The sequence below is a fragment of the Callithrix jacchus genome, chromosome 2, assembly GCF_049354715.1.
Source record: "Callithrix jacchus isolate 240 chromosome 2, calJac240_pri, whole genome shotgun sequence".
Taxonomy (NCBI): Eukaryota; Metazoa; Chordata; class Mammalia; order Primates; family Cebidae; genus Callithrix; species Callithrix jacchus.
In genome coordinates this window covers 98,491,025-98,510,017 of record NC_133503.1, presented here as the reverse complement: position 1 = coordinate 98,510,017, position 18,993 = coordinate 98,491,025, and the positions used below count along the sequence as shown (strand labels likewise).

The window sequence follows — 18,993 nt, the reverse complement described above, 5'->3', positions numbered from 1 at the left end:
TCCCAGCAGGTCTAGATCTCAAGCAGCATGATTGTGACTTTCTCTCCTTTGTTACCCTTAACTGTCATTTCTAAGTACAACACTTCCTCTGAAGTACCGGGTCTTTTGTAGCAGAGGTACAGCTCTGTCTACTTGATTTGAGCAGTATCATGACCTTCTGACTTGGAATATTAAAGTTCATAGTGTTGTTTTACGCATCTCAGATGCAGATAGACTATCATTTCTCTCACTAAAATAGACGTATTTATAGCTTCATACTGTAGTTTGGGGAGAGAAGATTGGTTGTAAAACTGTTCAGAAACTTTTTTTGATGAATTCATTTCTTCCCCATTGCTTGATATTAAAATACAAATGTTGACTGTAGGCTCCAACTTAACACAATTTTCACTTTTTCTGCAGCACCTGAAATTCTAAGAGGTTGTGCCTATGGACCTGAGGTGGACATGTGGTCTGTAGGAATAATCACCTACATCTTGTAAGTGAAGAAAAGCAATTTTTATGTACATTATTTACCTTTCTGTGACGTTTTTTAGGTGTCTCTAATTCTCATAAAAACCATAAAGATTACGTTTTGCCTTTTTGTGATTTTCTGTTACATATAAAATGCATTTAGTGATAGAATTTCCTGAAAATGAACATTGCTTTTTATTTTGTAATTTTCTTGAGACCAGAATTCTTGTCCAGGGTTTTTCCATGTCTTTATCTGCTATGCAATGTATAGCAGATTTAGGGACCAATTCATTACTTGACAATAGTAATGACTATGAGCCCCAAATCACCTGTGTAATCTTGCTCTTATTTTACTTATTTGCATCTCATCTAAAATAATTAGACTTAGTCCTTTTAAAAGGGCAACTGGCTATTTAATTTCTTAAGCAATTCCAAACTGGTATATTTCTTATCAGGAATATTTTAAATGTGTTTTAGCTATCAATTTTATCTCCTATTTCTGTTAGGTTTTCAAGGGTCTTAAATTTAACACCCTACACAAATTTCTCTGGGAGAAAAAAAATGAGCAAAATATTTCAATCTCTGGTATCCCTAACTCCATTCCTGAGCTCCTGTCTAATGAGAAATAAGGAGTTTCAGGAAATTTGCCAAAGAAATAGTGAAACTGTAAGTGGAGATGAAAAAAATCAACCAATTAGAAGAGCAAATGAGAAGGAAGATTACTGCAGAACAACCAAAAATAAGATATTGGTGTGTTCAAGAGTTTAATTCAAAACAAGGAGATGTTGTTGCCATTTACAGTGCTACAAAGTTAGTTGTTGGAATGCATAATATTCAAATTTATAGAGAAATTTCAAAGGGTTTGAAAGTAGGTATATTAGTCTACCTGGGCTGACAGAACAGAATATATAGACTGAGTGGCTTAAATAACAGAAAATTATTTTCTCACAGTTTTGAGGGCTGAAAGTCCAAGATCAGTGTTTCAGCACAGTCAGCTTCTGCTGAAGGCCCTCTCCTGACTTGCAGATGGCCACCCTTTCATGATGCCCTCACACGGTGGGGAGAAAGAGAGAGCGGGTTCTGTGGAGTCTCTTATGAAGGGACTAATCCTATGAGGAAGGCCCCACTCTCATGACCTCTTCTAAACCTGATTGCCTCCCAAGGGCTTCATCTCCAGATACTATCACATTGGGAACTGGGGCTTCAACATATGGATTCGGGGGTGGGAGGGTGAATACAATTCAGTCCATAGCAGAAAGCTTTTTATTAAATTTGTTTTTAACTTAATAGTGATCTTAAAAAATTCAGTGTCCAGGTGACATGGACTAGGAATGGGCTGACCGTGGGATGGGCCGCCCACAAGCACATTAGCAAACTCTAAGTTCACCTGATACACATTGACTGGCAGCCAAGACAAAAAGGTTAAACAAGCACCTGATAAAATAGCCACTTACTAATATGTAATACAAAAAGATATTTTTAGTGTTCAATTCCTTGTGTCTTTAGAAAAGCTTGAGAGAAATTGGAGAGGTAGAGAATCCTGTAGTTGTCCCCAAAATTTAGGTTTGCTCATAAACTATAAATATACCCAATTTATGTACCTATATAGTGACAATTGAACATTGTTGAAATGTACTGGAAGGCATTAAGTATTAATGATATAAACAAACTTGCAGAGATGGAAGTAGGAAATTAAGTTACATTTACCCAGAAAAATTGGAATATATGGAATGCATAAAACTTCATGGTATCACTGACATAGGAAAAATGTAATTATTTGAGAAATACCTTAGTGTAACCCTGAAGATAGTTCTAAAAATCTGTCCTATCCCCTAGTTCATTACCAAATTATACAAACTATTTTATATATTTCTTTTATGTTTATACACTTAAGGTAATTAGTAGGTTCAGAGGGGTAGCCTCCAAAGTGAAAATAACGGTGCTGCTTACAACTAATATTCTTTAGTTCTCAACTAACTTCTGTCAGCCCCTGAGCCTGAGGATGTTTTATTTACCCTGTCGTTCATTAGTAATTGGTGAAGTCCACTGGCAAGGTCAGCTGGCACATTTTCTTTAGTGGGTCTGGATCTCCTTTATTAGATTGGTTTAATGTACACTCAGTGGCCTGCTGGCCACCTGAGACTATGACCTCTAACATCTCATTCATTTGACTAGAGGGGCTTGGAGACAGACAGAGCAGAGTATAGAAGTAACCAAATGAAGAATCAGAACTAAGGATATATTTTGTTAATGCTTCCTGGGAAAGTAAATCTTACAATGAAGCTACATTATAAGCTTCAGTCAGTTGCTTTCTTCTGTCTTCCAAATGTTGAGGCATTTGTTTTACCGATACTTGTCTGTATGTACGTAAACTCTGGGGCTCATTTTTCAATAAAGCCATGAATAGACATTTGATTCTTCCTATCCATATAAAGAACTCTGTTCACTCTTGCCCCTCTTCTTGAGGCTACTGTTGCATTTTAACTTCACTCTTTCTAAGAGTTCTAGCTTGTCACCACCAGACTGTTGGTACGGCCTTGATATTTCTAAGAATGACATTAGGCTGAAAATGAAGGCCATTCTCATTTTTCTCCCAGGAATTCTGGTATCTTTACATTTATACCTAAACCCTCTGCCCCTACAGATAAAAGCTGCAGGACTGGGCCTTATGATCTCATCAGAAATCAGATAGCATCAGAGATTCAAACTCACTCTTTCAGCTTTCAACACTACAGTTTTGCCACAAGGCTTTAAATTGACGCCTTTTACCTTTGTCACTCAAGCACAAAGTCACTAATCATATTGAAATGAAAGAAAAGGCATTTGAGCACTATAACTCTTGAGTGGTCATTTTTGTCTCTACATTTTCGGAAGGGAAAATATAAGGTACCTCCTGAACTAAATCTAGAAAGCTGGCTCATTTCTCCATGACTAACAGCAACAGGCCATAGGTTTCTAGTGTTGTGGAGAGCAGGGCAGGGCAGGCAAGGCAGGCAAGGCCAGACTCTCTCCTTTTCAAGGTGAGTACATGTGCCCCGTCTCACCTCAGGCTGCTCTTCCACAGGCAGGTCAGGAGTGGGATTCTCTGTGTAGACTGCTGGGTAGGTAAAGGGAGAATGCATTGGCCCAGGCCTCAGCACTGTCAAGCCTTACATTTTTCTGGCTGGCTACAGAATATCTGGAAGAGACAAAAGATTCTCCCAGTGGGACATTCTATGAACAAAAGCACATAAGAAACTGCTTCTTTCTAAAAGCTCGTCATATTAGGATGCACTTTAATTTTTAATGCTATGTACCAACCTGGCCAGCTTGAGGGAAGCCTTCGGGAAAATGTCTTATTCATCCTCCCTCCCACCCTCTTTTTTTTCGAATGGAACACAAGCAACACATATGCCCTGGCACGGGATTTTTTAAGCAGTTGCCTCTTTCTCAGTCCCTACCGATTTTAGAACTTTCACCCATCTATAAACAGTGGAGGCTCGCTTTTCCTTTCTCTCTTGTTAAAATGCCCGAGATAGTTCTCTGTCCCTTTTTTCCCACGTTTCCCATTCATTTTTAAGCTAACTCAGTAGAAGAAAATGATACAAAAATTGAGGCAAATTGAGACTGCTCATTTCTTTGACTGCATCTGGTGACTATATTAATATTACACATCTTGTAAGGCCATTCCCTGACAATAGTTATAGCTCCTGTCTTTGTTCTTTCTGAAATCCAAACTGGAATGGAATAGAAATATTGTAAAGCTTTATTCATTTCTATGGAAGATATCATAGAATAGGGCAGAATAAATATAAGTGAGAAAATTCTTCTTTCCACTTTTTAATTTCTTTACTCCCAAAAATCCCAGCTCTTCCCTTTTATACTAAATTGGAAGTCTATTCAATCTCTGTCTGCCTGTCTGTCTGTCTTCTCAATACCTGTCAAAAGATCCATGGAAAGGCTTTAGCATCATGTCCATAATGTTAGCTATTATTATTCTTGTTCTTCTTTGTAATAATTATTATTATAGCTTTTTGTAGAAATCCTAAGTTGGCTTTATATTAATTCCTACTTCCTGAGGCCTTGATCATATATATACACTATCAATAGTGAGTTGTAATAAGGCAGTTACATACTTATGCTGAGTAGATGTACTTTCACAGCTGGAAGCTGTGGAAAAGAACAGTCTTGAATTCCTACAGAAATTTGATGAAATATACTTGAGCTTTTAAAGACATTTTATTCTCTATATTTTGTTCCTCTAGACTTTGTGGATTTGAACCATTCTATGATGAACGAGGCGATCAGTTCATGTTCAGGAGAATTCTGAATTGTGAATATTACTTCATCTCCCCCTGGTGGGATGAAGTATCTCTAAATGCCAAGGATTTGGTAAGTGTAACCAAACCAAAATGAAATCAATTGATTTTTAACTAATCAATGCGCAGTACAATTTTTTTAAATGTTGCTCTTGTTACTATCATATGTCCTTGCGATTTTAAAGTATTTTTAATAAAATGAGTTCATTAATATATTTTCCTTAGGGAATAAAATCTAGATATGTTTTTCACTCATCACAAGGTGAATTATCATAAACTACAATTACTACAGGATTAATGAGCTTTTACTACCGAATCAGTATAAAAAACCTTGCTTATGAAGAAAGCTGTGCTGGGTGAATTCTAACACAATTTACACAGAAGAATTCTGTTTTAACATGTCTTGCAAGTGCCTAGAATTTAGATATACTTCATTTCTTTTTTTGTATTTTTTTTTTTATATTTTGAGACAGGATCTCCCTTTGTCACCAGGCTGGAGTGCAGTAGCATGATCATGGCTCACTGTAGCTTCCAACTCCTGGGCTTAAGCAATCCTCCCACCTTAACCTCCTGAGTAGCTGGGACACAGATGCATGCCACCATACCCAGCTAATTTAAAAAAATGTTTTTGTAAATATGGGGTATTGATATGTTGCCCAGGCTGGTCTCAAACTCCTGCCCTCAGACAGTCCTCCCACTTTGGCCTCCCAAAGAGCTGGGATTACACATGTGAGCCACGGTATCCAGCCTAGATATACTTCAACTAAAACAATATTGCTTCCTGAAATTTCATTCAAAGTTATTAAAATATCCTGGTAGCAACATAAGTCCCATTATGTATTATTGGCATTATAAAAATGTTCCACTGTGTTAATAGTTCATTTTGTTTGTTTTTATATTGCTTCTCACTTAAGTTAATATTGATATTTGTTTGCATTTAGCAAATGCATACCTTCTGGGGAGGTCATTCACCTCTTATAAAATCAAGAGGATGCTAGCATGAGATTGAAACACTTATCATCGATCCACTAGAGAAAAATCACACAGACATAATCAAAAGCTGACTTTTGAATCATAGAAGGTTAGATATCCATGAGGTCTTAGGAGGCATCTAGTCCTCCTCTCATTTTAAAGATGAGACTGCTAAAGGCCAGAGGGTGAAATGACTGCCACGGTCACATAGCTTCCCAGCAGAAAGGCATTATTAGAGCTGATCCAGTTGTCCAGACTCCCTTTCCAGTGCTCTTTTCTCTTCAAGCATTTCTTCCTTATCCTCTGTGTTCCTTCATGGAACAGATAAGGCTCATGACTTTTCCAATATGACTAGGAAGAGAAAGTCAGTGTGTGTGATGGGTGATATGTAGATATGTCATTGGAACTCCTTCCTCAAGTCATACCCCATGCTCCCAAACATCCCTTGAATCCATCCAGTTCTCTCCCTCTGGACCACTGCTCCAGTCTCCTATGTGGACTCCTTTCCTCTTCTCATGTCTTGCACAGGATCCAGAGGGATGGTCTTATAAATAAATTACATCATATCCTTCTTCTGCTTTAAGAATCTTAGAATAAAATCCAAAACCCATAACAAGATCTACATGATGCTGCCTGGTCTGGGGCCCGCCACTCTCTACTGTGCCATCACTCACTTTGCATCTCTCTCCTTTGATCACTCTTCACTCTAGTGTAGCACACTTGCACTTTCTCATCAGCATAGCTCAGAATGTTGCCATGCCTCTTTCTTCCGCTCTATAATGTTCTCTCTTTCTTCCTCCCCACCTTTTCCTCCATTACATACATGTGCAAACACACACATACACACACATACATACACACACCCCTGGGTAACTCATATTCTCAAGCTCCAGCTGCCACTAGACATCCCTTGGGAAGCTTGGTCTGCCTTCTCCTTCAGTCCCTCTCTCCTACAGTTGGTTCCTTCTGCCAAAATCTTCCTTTACCTCCTGCACCCCCCAGTTCATAGTAGTCATCACTTATATGTTTAATGGTCCTCCCTAATTAGATTTTGAGCTCTGTGGCAGAACACAGCGTGTATACTCAGACCTTAGAACCACATACGGCACAGGCTCAATAAATGTTTATTGGATGAAACAATGGATCCAGAAATACACCATGAAATTTTAGAGTCTGACACACCTGGATTTAAATGCCGCCTTTGTCATGTCCTGGAAGTGTAACCTTGGGCTTATGATCTAACTGCCCCCCACCATGCTTTAGTTTTTCTCATCTAGGATGATAATTGTACCTATCTCTAGGTTGTTGTGAGAATTAAGGAACATAACATAAGTAACTAGTATCAACTAACTTAAAACAGTTCTCTTATTTAGCCTCCTTCTATTTCTTTTCACCATTAATAAACATTAAGTGACTAAGAGGGTTAGCTTTGATATTCCTTCATTCAGCTAGATCCCATGTTAGTTTATCACTGCTTAAAATTCAGAACTGGAAGAACCCTTAAGCTTCATAAATGCATACTTACTAGCAAAACCCACATCTGTTGTGTCATTGACAGAGACTAAACGCTGAGGAGTTGGGGAACTGGATATAAGAGGTACTGCAGGGTAATGGTGAGGCTTTGAGTGTGATTCTAACCTTCAGAAAGTTTCCTAACGATTCAGTTAGGATTGTTACCAGTATCTTCAAATGTAAACATTAATAATGGTGTATATAAATTTTTGGTGTATATTGACTTTCAATAAATTATTTGCATTTTCATGAGGAAGATCATAATGATGAGGGAGAGGAGAAATATATTTGAAAATTAAGAGGAAAATACATAATTGTCAAAAATGTTGTAAGGATTAGATCTCATTTACATAAAATTATTGGTAGACATGTTCAAGGGATGATAGCTCTGAGTACTATCAGATTTTTATTTACCATCATGCTTTCTTTCTCTTAACCATCCTGCCTTCTTCCATGTCCTCTCCGATTTTAAGCCTAAATGGCCTCATGTCTCTGCCTTCTGCAAATTTAGCCCAAACACAAATTCTTTTGCAGAAAGGAAGTGTCAAGAGAACCAGATAGTATTTATTCCTCATTTGATTTGCTACCTAATTTCCTTCACCTGTGTTCACATCTCCTTAGGTAATTAGAGTTAGAAAAGACCTGAGACCTACAATCATTCAAAGCTTCTTATTTTACACATGAGCAGGCCGAAGTACAGAGAGATTGACCACCTTGGAGACGTCATGGTGTAGTGGCCACAGATGCGCTCTGACATAACACAGACCTGAGTTTAAATACAGGCTCTGTCAATTCCAAATTGTTTGACCTTAGGCAAGTCACTAAATGAACTTCCCTGCTTCCCACATTTATGAACTGGCACTATTAGTTCCAAATGATAAGGCTACTAAAAGGATTACATTAGTTTTTTTAAAAGTTTTATATTCATCTAAGAAGCATTTACAAAGGAATTAAAGTGAAAATAAGACCTGTAAGGAAAAGGCCTGAGGGGGTATCCACAGGCAATTCATATATTATATCTATGTCTAGGATCACAAAAGTGACCAGCATAAACCAGGGTTTTGAACACACTTCCTGAATCCCAGTAGTTCTCTACCTCATATCAGGTCACCCCTACCAAGCCCAGAACTGTGGATTACTTTATTTGTTGACCTTCCTTGGAATTTATTGACTGCCCATCCTCACAAGCAGGAGTAATCCTCCAAGAATGGGCTGCCAATGATTGGATTCCATTCTTTACGCAAATCATGCCCTCAAACCACTGACTTCTTTGATTATAAAATGATTTTTAAATTCTGGGCTTAGTCCTTCATGTACCCTCAAGGGGTTAGAAAGAACTATGAACCCCAACATAGAAACATGAGGTAGTATTCCATAACTGCTGGGATACTCTCCCTTTTCTTTGTCATTGAATTGCCACAGAAAGAATGATGATGTGGGAATGATTTCATTCTGTTACCATAGAAATGTATTTTAAGTTCTGAATTCTAGGTGGTTGTGAATTACAGCCCAGAATTATTTTGCTAGTTCTGCCTTCAAAGAACTTCCAGTCCACAGGCAAGTGAGGAACTGTTTCTTGACTTCTGTTGGACAACCACCTACCACTTTGGAGGTCTCAGGTGGTAAATGCCCCTGTCTTTTCACACTCCCTCAGCTACAGCTACCTGAAGCCATTCCTATCCACAGTGACACCTGAGGACTTGAACAGTTTTTTCCAACATGTATTTAGTTGTACTGCTGGGAAATCAAGTAAGACTGGAAAGTTTGTAAGCTGAGGGCAAGCCCAGGTCACCATAAAAACCTCCCTTAAGTTTATGGTTCTTTATTATTTCAGGTCAGAAAATTAATAGTTTTGGATCCAAAGAAACGGCTGACTACCTTTCAAGCTCTCCAGCATCCATGGGTCACAGGTAAAGCAGCCAATTTTGTACACATGGATACTGCTCAAAAGAAGCTCCAAGAATTCAATGCTCGGCGTAAGCTTAAGGTAAGATGGCATATGTTTTGTTGTGGTTTTTTAAAAAAAGTATCTCTTATCTTGATCTATCAATAATAGTTCTACCGTTCTTCATCTAATACTGTTATTTATTTTTTAAAGCACTAGGGAAAATCCTGCTTTGAAATTCCAATAATGCTGACACAAAGCTACTTACAGTTTTCTTATCCTCTCATAAGGAATTCATTATTAATAAAGGGAAATTTGTCATAAGTTGATATTTACATACCAAATACATTATTGTTGCTTCCCATCTAACGAAAGTGTACTGCTTAAACAGCATTGTTCCGGAAAAACTGACATCTATTCAGAAAGTTGTTTTCTTTTGGAATATGAAAAACTTGGGAGACAATTTTTGAAACTATATTTACTAACACAGATAAATAATTACTTGACAAAAATTTAAAAATTTAAGTGCTATAGTAAATTAACAAAATATGTCATTTTATATAGTACCTATGGAATAGAGATTAGGAGCTTTTCTATTTCATAACTGTGTTTAGGACTAGCTCTGTAAGTAGAGGATCTCAGAGAACAGGTGGGTGTCAGAATTAGGGTTCTATGCAGCCATTGCTCACAGGCTGATACAGACTAAATAAATATAAAAGGTTCCATGGTCAAATTAATTATAAATACCCCTAATTACATAATATTGACTTAACCTAGGATTTCTCAAGCTAGCTTGATCATGGAACTCTTGTATCCCCATGATGACATCCATATGGTAAAAACTAGTAATATCCACAGAACTAGTGTTCCATAAAACAAATACATTGGAAAACACCGTTTAAAATTTTTGAAAATTGGTTAGTCCTGGGTAAACACATTTACTCAGGCTTTCAGTTGTCTAGATGATTAAATACACTAATTTGTATTTAATTTGAGAGTAAAGAGATTGCATTGTTCATTTTCCAACTTTTCTTTTGGCAAACAATCTAGGAATAAGGTACTTTGAAAGCTTTAACACTAACCTATGTTGTTGTTGTTGTTTTTTGAGACGGAGTTTCGCTCTTGTTACCCAGGCTGGAGTGCAATGGTGCAATCTCGGCTCACCGCCACCTCCGCCTCCTGGGTTCAAGCAATTCTCCTGCCTCAGCCTCCTTAGTAGCTGGGATTACAGGCACACGCTTCCATGCCCAGCTTATTTTTGTATTTTTAGTAGAGACCGGGTTTCACCATGTTGACCAGGATGGTCTCAATCTCTTGACCTTGTGATCCACCCTCCTCGGCCTCCCAAAGTGCTGGGATTATAGGCGTGAGCCACCGCACCCGGCCTAACACTAACCTATGAAACAGAATCTCTAAAAGCAAAGTTGGAATTGAGCTCTGATGTGGTGTGTTAAAGCAGAGGAAACACTTGACACTCTTCTGTTTCCAATCAGGCAGCGGTGAAGGCTGTAGTGGCCTCTTCCCGGCTGGGAAGTGCCAGCAGCAGCCATGGCAGCATCCAGGAGAGCCACAAGCCTAGCCGAGATCCTTCTCCAATTCAAGACAGCAACGAGGACATCAAAGCTATTCCAGAAGGAGAGAAAATTCAAGGAGATGGGGCTCGAGCCCCAATTAAGGGGGCACAGGCTGAGCTGATGAAGTTGCAGGCTTTAGAGAAAGTTAAAGATGCAGATATAAATGCTGAAGAGGTCCCCAGGATGGTGCCCAAGGCAGTGAAGGATGGGATAAAGATGGCCGACCCTGAAACAGAGGAGGGCCTGGCAGAGGAGAAGCTGAAGACTGTGGAGGAAGCAGCAGCCCCCAGAGAAGGGCAAGGAAGCTCTGCTGTGGGATTTGAAGTTCCACAGCAAGATGTGATCCTGCCAGAGTACTAAACCCGCTTCCTTCAGATCTGGAAGCCACACACCGGCATTTTATGTACTTTGTCCTTCAGCAAGGAAGGTGTGGAAGCATGATATGTACTATAGTGATTCTGTTTTTGAGGTGCAAAACAAATACATATATACCAGTTGGTAATTCTAACTTCAATGCATGTGACTGCTTTATGAAAATAATAGTGTCTTCTATGGCATGTAATGGATACCTAATACCGATGAATTAAATTTTGCAAGTAAACACAACATGACACTTAAAAACATACATTTTCAGCAACCAGTGGCACATATTTGAAGTGAATGGTAGCAAACTGTTTTTGCTTTGAAAACCTAGCCATCCTACATCCTTTGGATTTCTTCACAAGGTAGTAATTCCTTTGAACTACTGCTTAGCTAATACTAGGTAGTGCTATAAGACATGTTCCCATGACTTTCACAACATTTTACTTTTTATCATTATGTGTTCAAACTGTTTACAGGGAGATGCTTATAGATGATAGTTGTACATACATGCAAAAAAAAAAAATTTCACTTGCAATAGTAAGAGATTGAAGCATCCTTTAAAGGCCAAGAAACCATATGTCCCTAAAGCTTATGTGTAGAATGCTTTATTTTATTTTTATTTATATATGCTATATTAATAATAACCAAAATCTTCTAAGATTCTGCCATTTTACAACCCTGAAGGAAGTATGTTACAAACTCATGCTGAGTTTCATTCTTTCCTTCACCTGCTCTCCAATGAGATGACTTTCTGATAGACGAAGCTTAGGGTGTAATAAACAGGAAAGAGAAGAAGGTAAGACTCCTTAGACTGAAGATAAGATTGATTCCTTTTCATTTTTCCAGATAAAATTGTATTTACTCATGAATTTATACAACTTTACAGAAAGGAACATTTTAATGGATAACCTCTGTAATTACCAAATTTCAAATATTTAGAAAAATGTATTCCACAGGTTAGTGCCAAAATGTCTGAATGGAGTAGAAATAATATTCCATTATAAGATCATTGATTATTGACTTTAATAGAGTAAGAAAACATTATTCTTTACCAAAGTTTTTTTTTTATCCAGTTGATGGTTATCTACGTATATCACTTACAAACTAGCTATTTATGGAAAGCTAGTATGTCTTTTTCTCGTACTTAGAATGAAAGTATCCACATTTTACAATGTAGTCTTGAGATAGTGCCTGTCAAGAAATCTAGCACAATGCCATTTATTTACCTTAAAAAACAAAAGCAAAAATAAAAACACTGATTTAAATCAGACTCTTAAAAGGCTGAAACATTAGAAATAATATTTTGTTATGATTTTTCCCTAGAATAAATATAATTTCTCCTTGACTTTCATAGGAACACTTTCCCCTTATAGATATTGCACTAAGTATCTCCAATTTATTTCTAGTTTGAGTTGAAATGAATATTTATCAGATTATGTATCACATTGTTGGGTTTTCTTAATTTAAAAAAAATTTATTTTAAAAAACAATTATTTTCAGAGACCAAGTTAACGACAATAAAAATGACTATCACATTAAAATCCTAATTAAAAAAAGAGATCTTGAATTATGTTGGTCCTCCCTCAAAACTATTAAATTAGAAAATGAAATTAAAGCTTCAGTTTTTAGACCTTGTTGGACCTCAGTAGACATTCTTCTTCCAATCACAAGTCTCCCTTTACTACTATTATCATGGGAAGAAAACAAGATAGGACTTCCTATCTTTCATCGTTTAAGAATCTGACAGGTCACTGATATGGAGCCCCTGAAGAGGCACATTATCTGAGCTCAGAAGATTTTGTTTTGTTTTGTTTTATATGTACAATTAGTAAAGAGCACTTTTCTTCTTCCCTCTTTTCTTCCTTCCTCCTTTAATTATTCCCTCTCAGAATTCTTATGTCTTATGTCAGAATTCTTATTAGGGGCTCACTGCTTTTCACCTTTAAAAATGCCTTTTTTATTAAGCATTAAGATTTCCATTTAAGAGGATCAACTTCCTGTTGTACCTTTTACCATGAGACTCAACAGATACACACAGGCACCCACACACATACACATGCACACATACACACGTATGTATGTATTGGAAGAGCAAAGAGAGGGAAGGGGGTCTTGTTAGAAAGTGGCAATTAGCTGAAAGATCAGAACGTATCATTCTTCCCTGCCCCTGGCCGCCATATTGTTTCAAGGGCAGTTGTTACGTTATTCCAACGCTAGGGTAGCGCTGACAGCATTGGTTGGCCCCATGGACTATAGAAGCAACATTGCAAATACCAGGGCCAATGTGTATTTTAGAGTTTACTCATTTAAATGAGTGCATATGACCATTCCAATGTGATTATTTAAGAGATGAAGATAATTATCTTTTTTAACCTTTTCTAAAAATCAATGTGAGTTTTAAATTTTGACTCATGTTAAAGATTAGATTTTTGACAATGACTATATAGTGACTAGTTTCATCGTTTTAGTAGGAAAAAAGTCAAACTTTCAACAGTGTTGGTCATTTCAGTCAGATTATTCAGAGATTTTGTAGGTATACATCCTGTTGGGATAATTATGTTAACATTTTTGAAAGCACAGCCAATGTTTATATTTCTTGTTAAAATGGAATGTATTGTCTATCTCAAAGATTACTTTGCTAAATAATAGTAGACAAATAGAGATTTAATTTAACAAATACTTCATAACATCACTCCTAATTGGCAGTATAGTCACAAAGCAAAAGAATTAAATTTCAACAAGCAATAAATTACATTTTGCATTTTAGACCTAACAGTTATCACATTACATTATTGATTTTTATTTTGAGATAAGTTCAGATACATAGCATAAACTAGGGGGTGTGTGTGTGTGTGTATTTAACAATGAAAGACAGTCTTGAATTATTTCCCCCATTAACAACGTCTAATTGGAATCCAGTATTTTTTCTTAAACTGTAATTTCACTTTTCCCAGGACACATAAATAAGGCAAAACTTAGAATAATATGGTTGTAGAAGTTATTGTCCAGAACAAGTGCATTATATAAATATAATATAAATATAATGCAAGCACATGTCATATAAAATTTTCTATTAGTCACATTTTAGGAAAAATAGATGAAACTGTAGCATTTTTAATCCAATTCATCCAAATTATTCTATCAACATATAGTTAATATTAAAATTTAATGAGATATTTTGAATTCTTTATTTTTATACTGTTTTCAAAATCAGGAGTGTATGTTATGCCTTTGGTACATCAAGTGCTCTGTAGTCACATGCAGCTAGTGGCTACCATATTAGACAGCACTGGTCTAGAGTACTTTTTATTTTAAGCAAAGTGGCACTTGAAGTTCTGTGCTTAGATTTAAGTGGCCTCGGTTTTTGCATTGAAGAGCTGTGGAAGGCCAAAAATTGTTTCAGAAATGTACACACTGAGTAAAAGCTTATTGACCACCCCTGCCCATTCATGTGCTTCAGAGGAGAAGTGTTTCCTAACAACATCAAAGAACAACACTTTCCCGGGCATTACTAAATTATTTACTGACTAGTCCCTCTGATTCCTGATGGGTCCTGGAGTCTTGACTACAGCCTAGAGTCTCCTGAGTACTGCCATGATGCCGGTAGTATTCTTGCTTACCAAAATCTACTGTCAGCCAACCATGTGTCTTCATTCAGGAAGGACTGCACATAGAATCTGATTTTTGAGGCCTGGATGCTGCATGCCATCCTGGTATCACGGGCAATATGTCTTTCTGGAAATCCGAACCATACCAAATATGCATGATGAAGATTGTATAATGATGGTGATATCATGCCAGTTATCTTCAAAATGGGAATATGATCATTAGCTGGCATTTTTTAGATTTCCTTAGAAGAGTTTAATCAACACTGCCATTACACATGGATTTAACAAAAAACTTTTGAAAATTTTTTACATACTGATTTTAGAATAATCTTCAAGGTTCTATAGTCATTTTTAGTGGAAGACTTAAAAAGAAAGGGACAATTTTTACTGTGACCTCAATTTCATAGTATTTTGTAATTCACAATATTTAGCAATCCCTATGTCCTGTTTCACATGTATGGCAACTGATGGTGGGCTGCCTACAGGCTGAAGATTTGGAGAGAGCCATTTTGTTTCATAAATCAGTTTTTATTGCACAAGAAGCAGCTGGTTATACTTCAAGTTGGAAAAAAAAAATGCCAGAAAAGGCAAAGGATAAAGTTAGTAAGCCATTTATTTTGTTTTAGAATTGTTCTTGCAAAGCAAATTTTTTTTTTCAAAGGTCAAAAAAGTGAATCAGTACTAGCATTTTCTTGATGAAGGTTGACTCAATATGTAATGAACAGATATACATAGAAGAATCAATCATAATGCCATTATGTTACTTATTTGTCATGGCAAAGTATTCAGTCTAGTTGTCTGGATTTATTTTAGATGGTGCAAAATTTCCAGACATTAACCTATGTAAAAGGATTTGCAATTTCCTTGTAATTACTGCCTGTTAGTCCGTATTCTAACTTCCTTGTGTTCCTCATTCACATGTTCCTGATCAGGGTCATCGCTAGTAGTTGAGCATTTACTGGTTGAACACTGCTTAATGGTTAGATGTTATGTGTGTCTGCATTTAAAAAATTATGTACATGTTATTTCACTATTGGTATTACATATATATTCATAAACATGTGATAAGCAGAAATGTACCTAATAATTTCCTGTAAAATTTTTTAAAGTCCTTACCCTGACACACTCAGGGTGAATTTTTGGCTTCTTGGCAAATAAGAAAAAAAGGAGAGAGATCACTGGAGAGATAACAGCCAGCCACTTACAGTAATCAGGTTCAGTGTTTCCTCTTTCTATATTTTGACCAATATATTAAGAGCAAGTTTTTGTCATTATTACTCCTTGTGGTATTACCTAAAATCAGATAATATAATCTCAGCTCATAAACCTTAGCCATGTCTATACTTTTCTTGGAGAGCAATAACAAGCTTCGTTAATTTATATTTGGTTATTTAAAATTCCAACTTTCATAAATGCTCTGTGATGTATTTGAGATGATTGGATTGTGTGATATTAACTTCCTTTGAGAACTCAGTCTTCCCTGTCGTCTGGATCAGTGGTCCACCAGGGCAAAAAAAAGCCTTGCCAAGGAACCAGATACTGTTCTAGAGAAGACTCCAGGCATCCGACCTGGTCGAGCTCAAATGAGCCAAGTGGGAGAAAACCTCTTCTCAGCCTCTGATCGAAAGTGATATGATTTGAATATTGGTTTACTGTCACTGATTAATAATGGAAAGATGAGATTCCACCAATTGCTTGCTCTTTTCCTGTCTTGGTTTGCTACCCCGTGTCCCAGACCAGTGGGACATCCCTATGGTCATCAGGCTTGTCCTCTAAAGCCCTGACAGGAGCGTCCCAGATGGGAGAAATGTAGGGTATTTGTGGCCCAGAATTTAGTTTGAAACTCTAAACAGCAACGCTAAGACTGCAAAATCACACTATTCTAAACAGCTGTTTTCAGCTCATCTTGAAGATTGATCTGGAAAACGCATAGATATAGAATGTATATATTTAATATTTGCTTGTGATTCATTGTGTCAAAATAACATTTAATTTTCACTCTGATAAATCTTTATTTTCCATTTAAAAGATTATTTTAGGCTACTTAAATACAGTAGACTTTACATTCCAATTTTTGAAAGTTGTTTTCCCTAAGCTCTCTCCCAACTCTTGACAGTTTGCGAATTATAAACGTTTACTAGGTTTGGCCTTTCCTTGATAGATGTAGAGCAGTTCATCTGTTTAGTAAAGGTACAATTAAGTATGACTATAGGTTGGGCGTGGTGGCTCATGTCTGAAATTCCAGCACTTTGGGAGGCCGAGGTGGACAGATCACCTGAGGTCAGGAGTTCAAGGCCAGCTTGGCCAATGTAGTGAAACTCCGTCTCTACTGAAAATACAAAAATTAGCTGGATGTGATGGTACACACCTGTAGTCTTAGCTACTCAGGAGGCTGAGGCAGAATTGCTTGAACCCAGGAGACAGAGGTTGCAGTGAGCCAAGATCACGCCACTACACTCCAGCCTGGGAAGCAAGAGTGAAACTCCGTCTCAAAAAAAAAGTATGACTATAAACTGAAAACTGTCATCTCATACTGCATCCTTTTAACCTGATCTATTTCATATGCCTACAATACAGTTAATAGGCAGCATAATAGAGAACAAATAGCTATTCATAATTTGGGATTTTGTTTATGGCACCCTTAAGTCTCAGAAATATTTTTAAAAGTCCCCCATAAGCCAAAACAATGTTTTAACATGTTCATTTGTGAAGTAGTTAGGCCTAAACGTTGTAGGAGTATGTCATTCCATGCCCAGCAGATGTTGTTTTCCTTCAAAATGTTTAAATGTCTTGTGAGTTTAGCAAGTGGGGACAGCTGAGTTAGGGTTTAAGTTCTCATGCCCAATGAACGAAAGGTATCAGTAAAAGAGGTTGATAGTAAACAAAATTAGTTATTTATGCTCTTGTTTGAATGTCAATCATTCTTTTTATCTCTGGTCTTTGAGATACCCACATAAAATTTATGTGCATATTTTTTTAAAGAATAATTTCTATATGATTTCCCAAGAACTGAACTCGAATCTCCAACAGTTTTCAGAACTCAAGCAACTTATGCTTCACAGAGCAAATCTACCAAAGCCTATTTTTGTTGGAACACAGACATGCTTATTTATGTACGTATTGTTTTGGCTGCTTTTACGCTGCCAAGGCAGAGTTGAGTACTTTGAACAGAGCCCATGTCGACTGCAAAGCCTAAAATGTTTATCTGGCCCCTTAGGGTAAAACAATGACCTTGGGTTTTCATGGCAACCCAGTGCCTTTTTGGCGACCTGCAGGAATACAGATTTCGATATTCCAGGTTTTTTTCTCCTTAGCTTAAGGTTCTTATTCCCATTAGCTTCTTAGGAAGTTAGGAAAATTTTATTTTATGTTACAGATATTCTCACAGCAATAATTGTACTGGAGCTACAACTTATGGAAATTTTCCTACAGAACTAAAAACTCAAAATTACATCGTTCCTGAAAAAAAGAAATTTAGATTATGAATTGAATTGGTTTAGAGTGGAATTAAAAAAATTTCTAGCACTTTGAGCATGTTTTAGAAATTTGATCCTTACATTTAAAATTATGTAAATGACATCTTTCACTGGCATTTTCTCACATTTAAGTCAATCTGCAGCTGTTACTAAGCTAAGAAATGAGAAGATCTCTTTGGTTCTGAATCTCTCATAATATTCTGGAGTAATTTGTATCAACTGGATTTTCATCAATTATTTTAGGAAATAATATGCTTTATTGTGTGGCATTATATGACAATGACTTTCTCATCAGTAGCTCAGGGAAGAGGCAAACAGGCAGCTCTTTTATGTAAGAAAGCCACTTTCTAATCCCCACACTTTCCTGTTACATATTTCATTTTTTTGAAAAGAGAGGGCCCTGAGTAAATGCTTTCCTTTGCTTTTCTTACATATTTAGAAATCCAAGAAGGGCCCTTGTCTTAGTCTATTTCTGTCACAGATAAATTGTTCATTCCAAAATACCTGCCTTAAGGGAAGCTGGTGACCCAGATATTAAGAAAAACATAGGCATTCATGACCTTCGTGTTTCCGTTTGACTTTCAACATCTGTAACCAAAAGGTCACAAATTAAATATTGAGTAGAAAATTCAACATCAACTTATTAGGAGTACCTAAAAATTATAACTCTAAATAATGTTTTCTTTAAACTATTGCAGCAATCAATAATATAATATAGCCACTAGGATACACTCGCTGTAGAACTTAGAACAAAAGATGTCAATCGTCTGCCAGTCCTCATGGTTGTGTGTAGCAGAGAGACTTTACTGGAATGAGAGAGGGGAAAGATAACAAAATGCAGATTAAGATTCCACA

The 18,993-nt window shown here is 36.8% G+C and overlaps 1 protein-coding gene across 2 annotated transcripts in view; it reads left to right on the top strand.

Moving 5' to 3' along the window:
• CAMK4 (calcium/calmodulin dependent protein kinase IV) overlaps nt 1-16,353 on the top strand; it is a 276,618-nt gene extending 260,265 nt beyond the window's left edge. For both annotated transcript variants that reach the window (XM_008991712.5, XM_035291099.3), the window contains 4 exons: nt 400-475; nt 4,695-4,821; nt 9,067-9,219; nt 10,611-16,353. In XM_008991712.5, the coding sequence (XP_008989960.1) occupies nt 400-475; nt 4,695-4,821; nt 9,067-9,219; nt 10,611-11,051 (797 nt within the window). In that variant the 3' untranslated portion in view covers nt 11,052-16,353. The remainder of the gene's footprint in view (nt 1-399; nt 476-4,694; nt 4,822-9,066; nt 9,220-10,610) is intronic.
• The last annotated feature ends 2,640 nt before the right edge of the window (nt 16,354-18,993 follow it).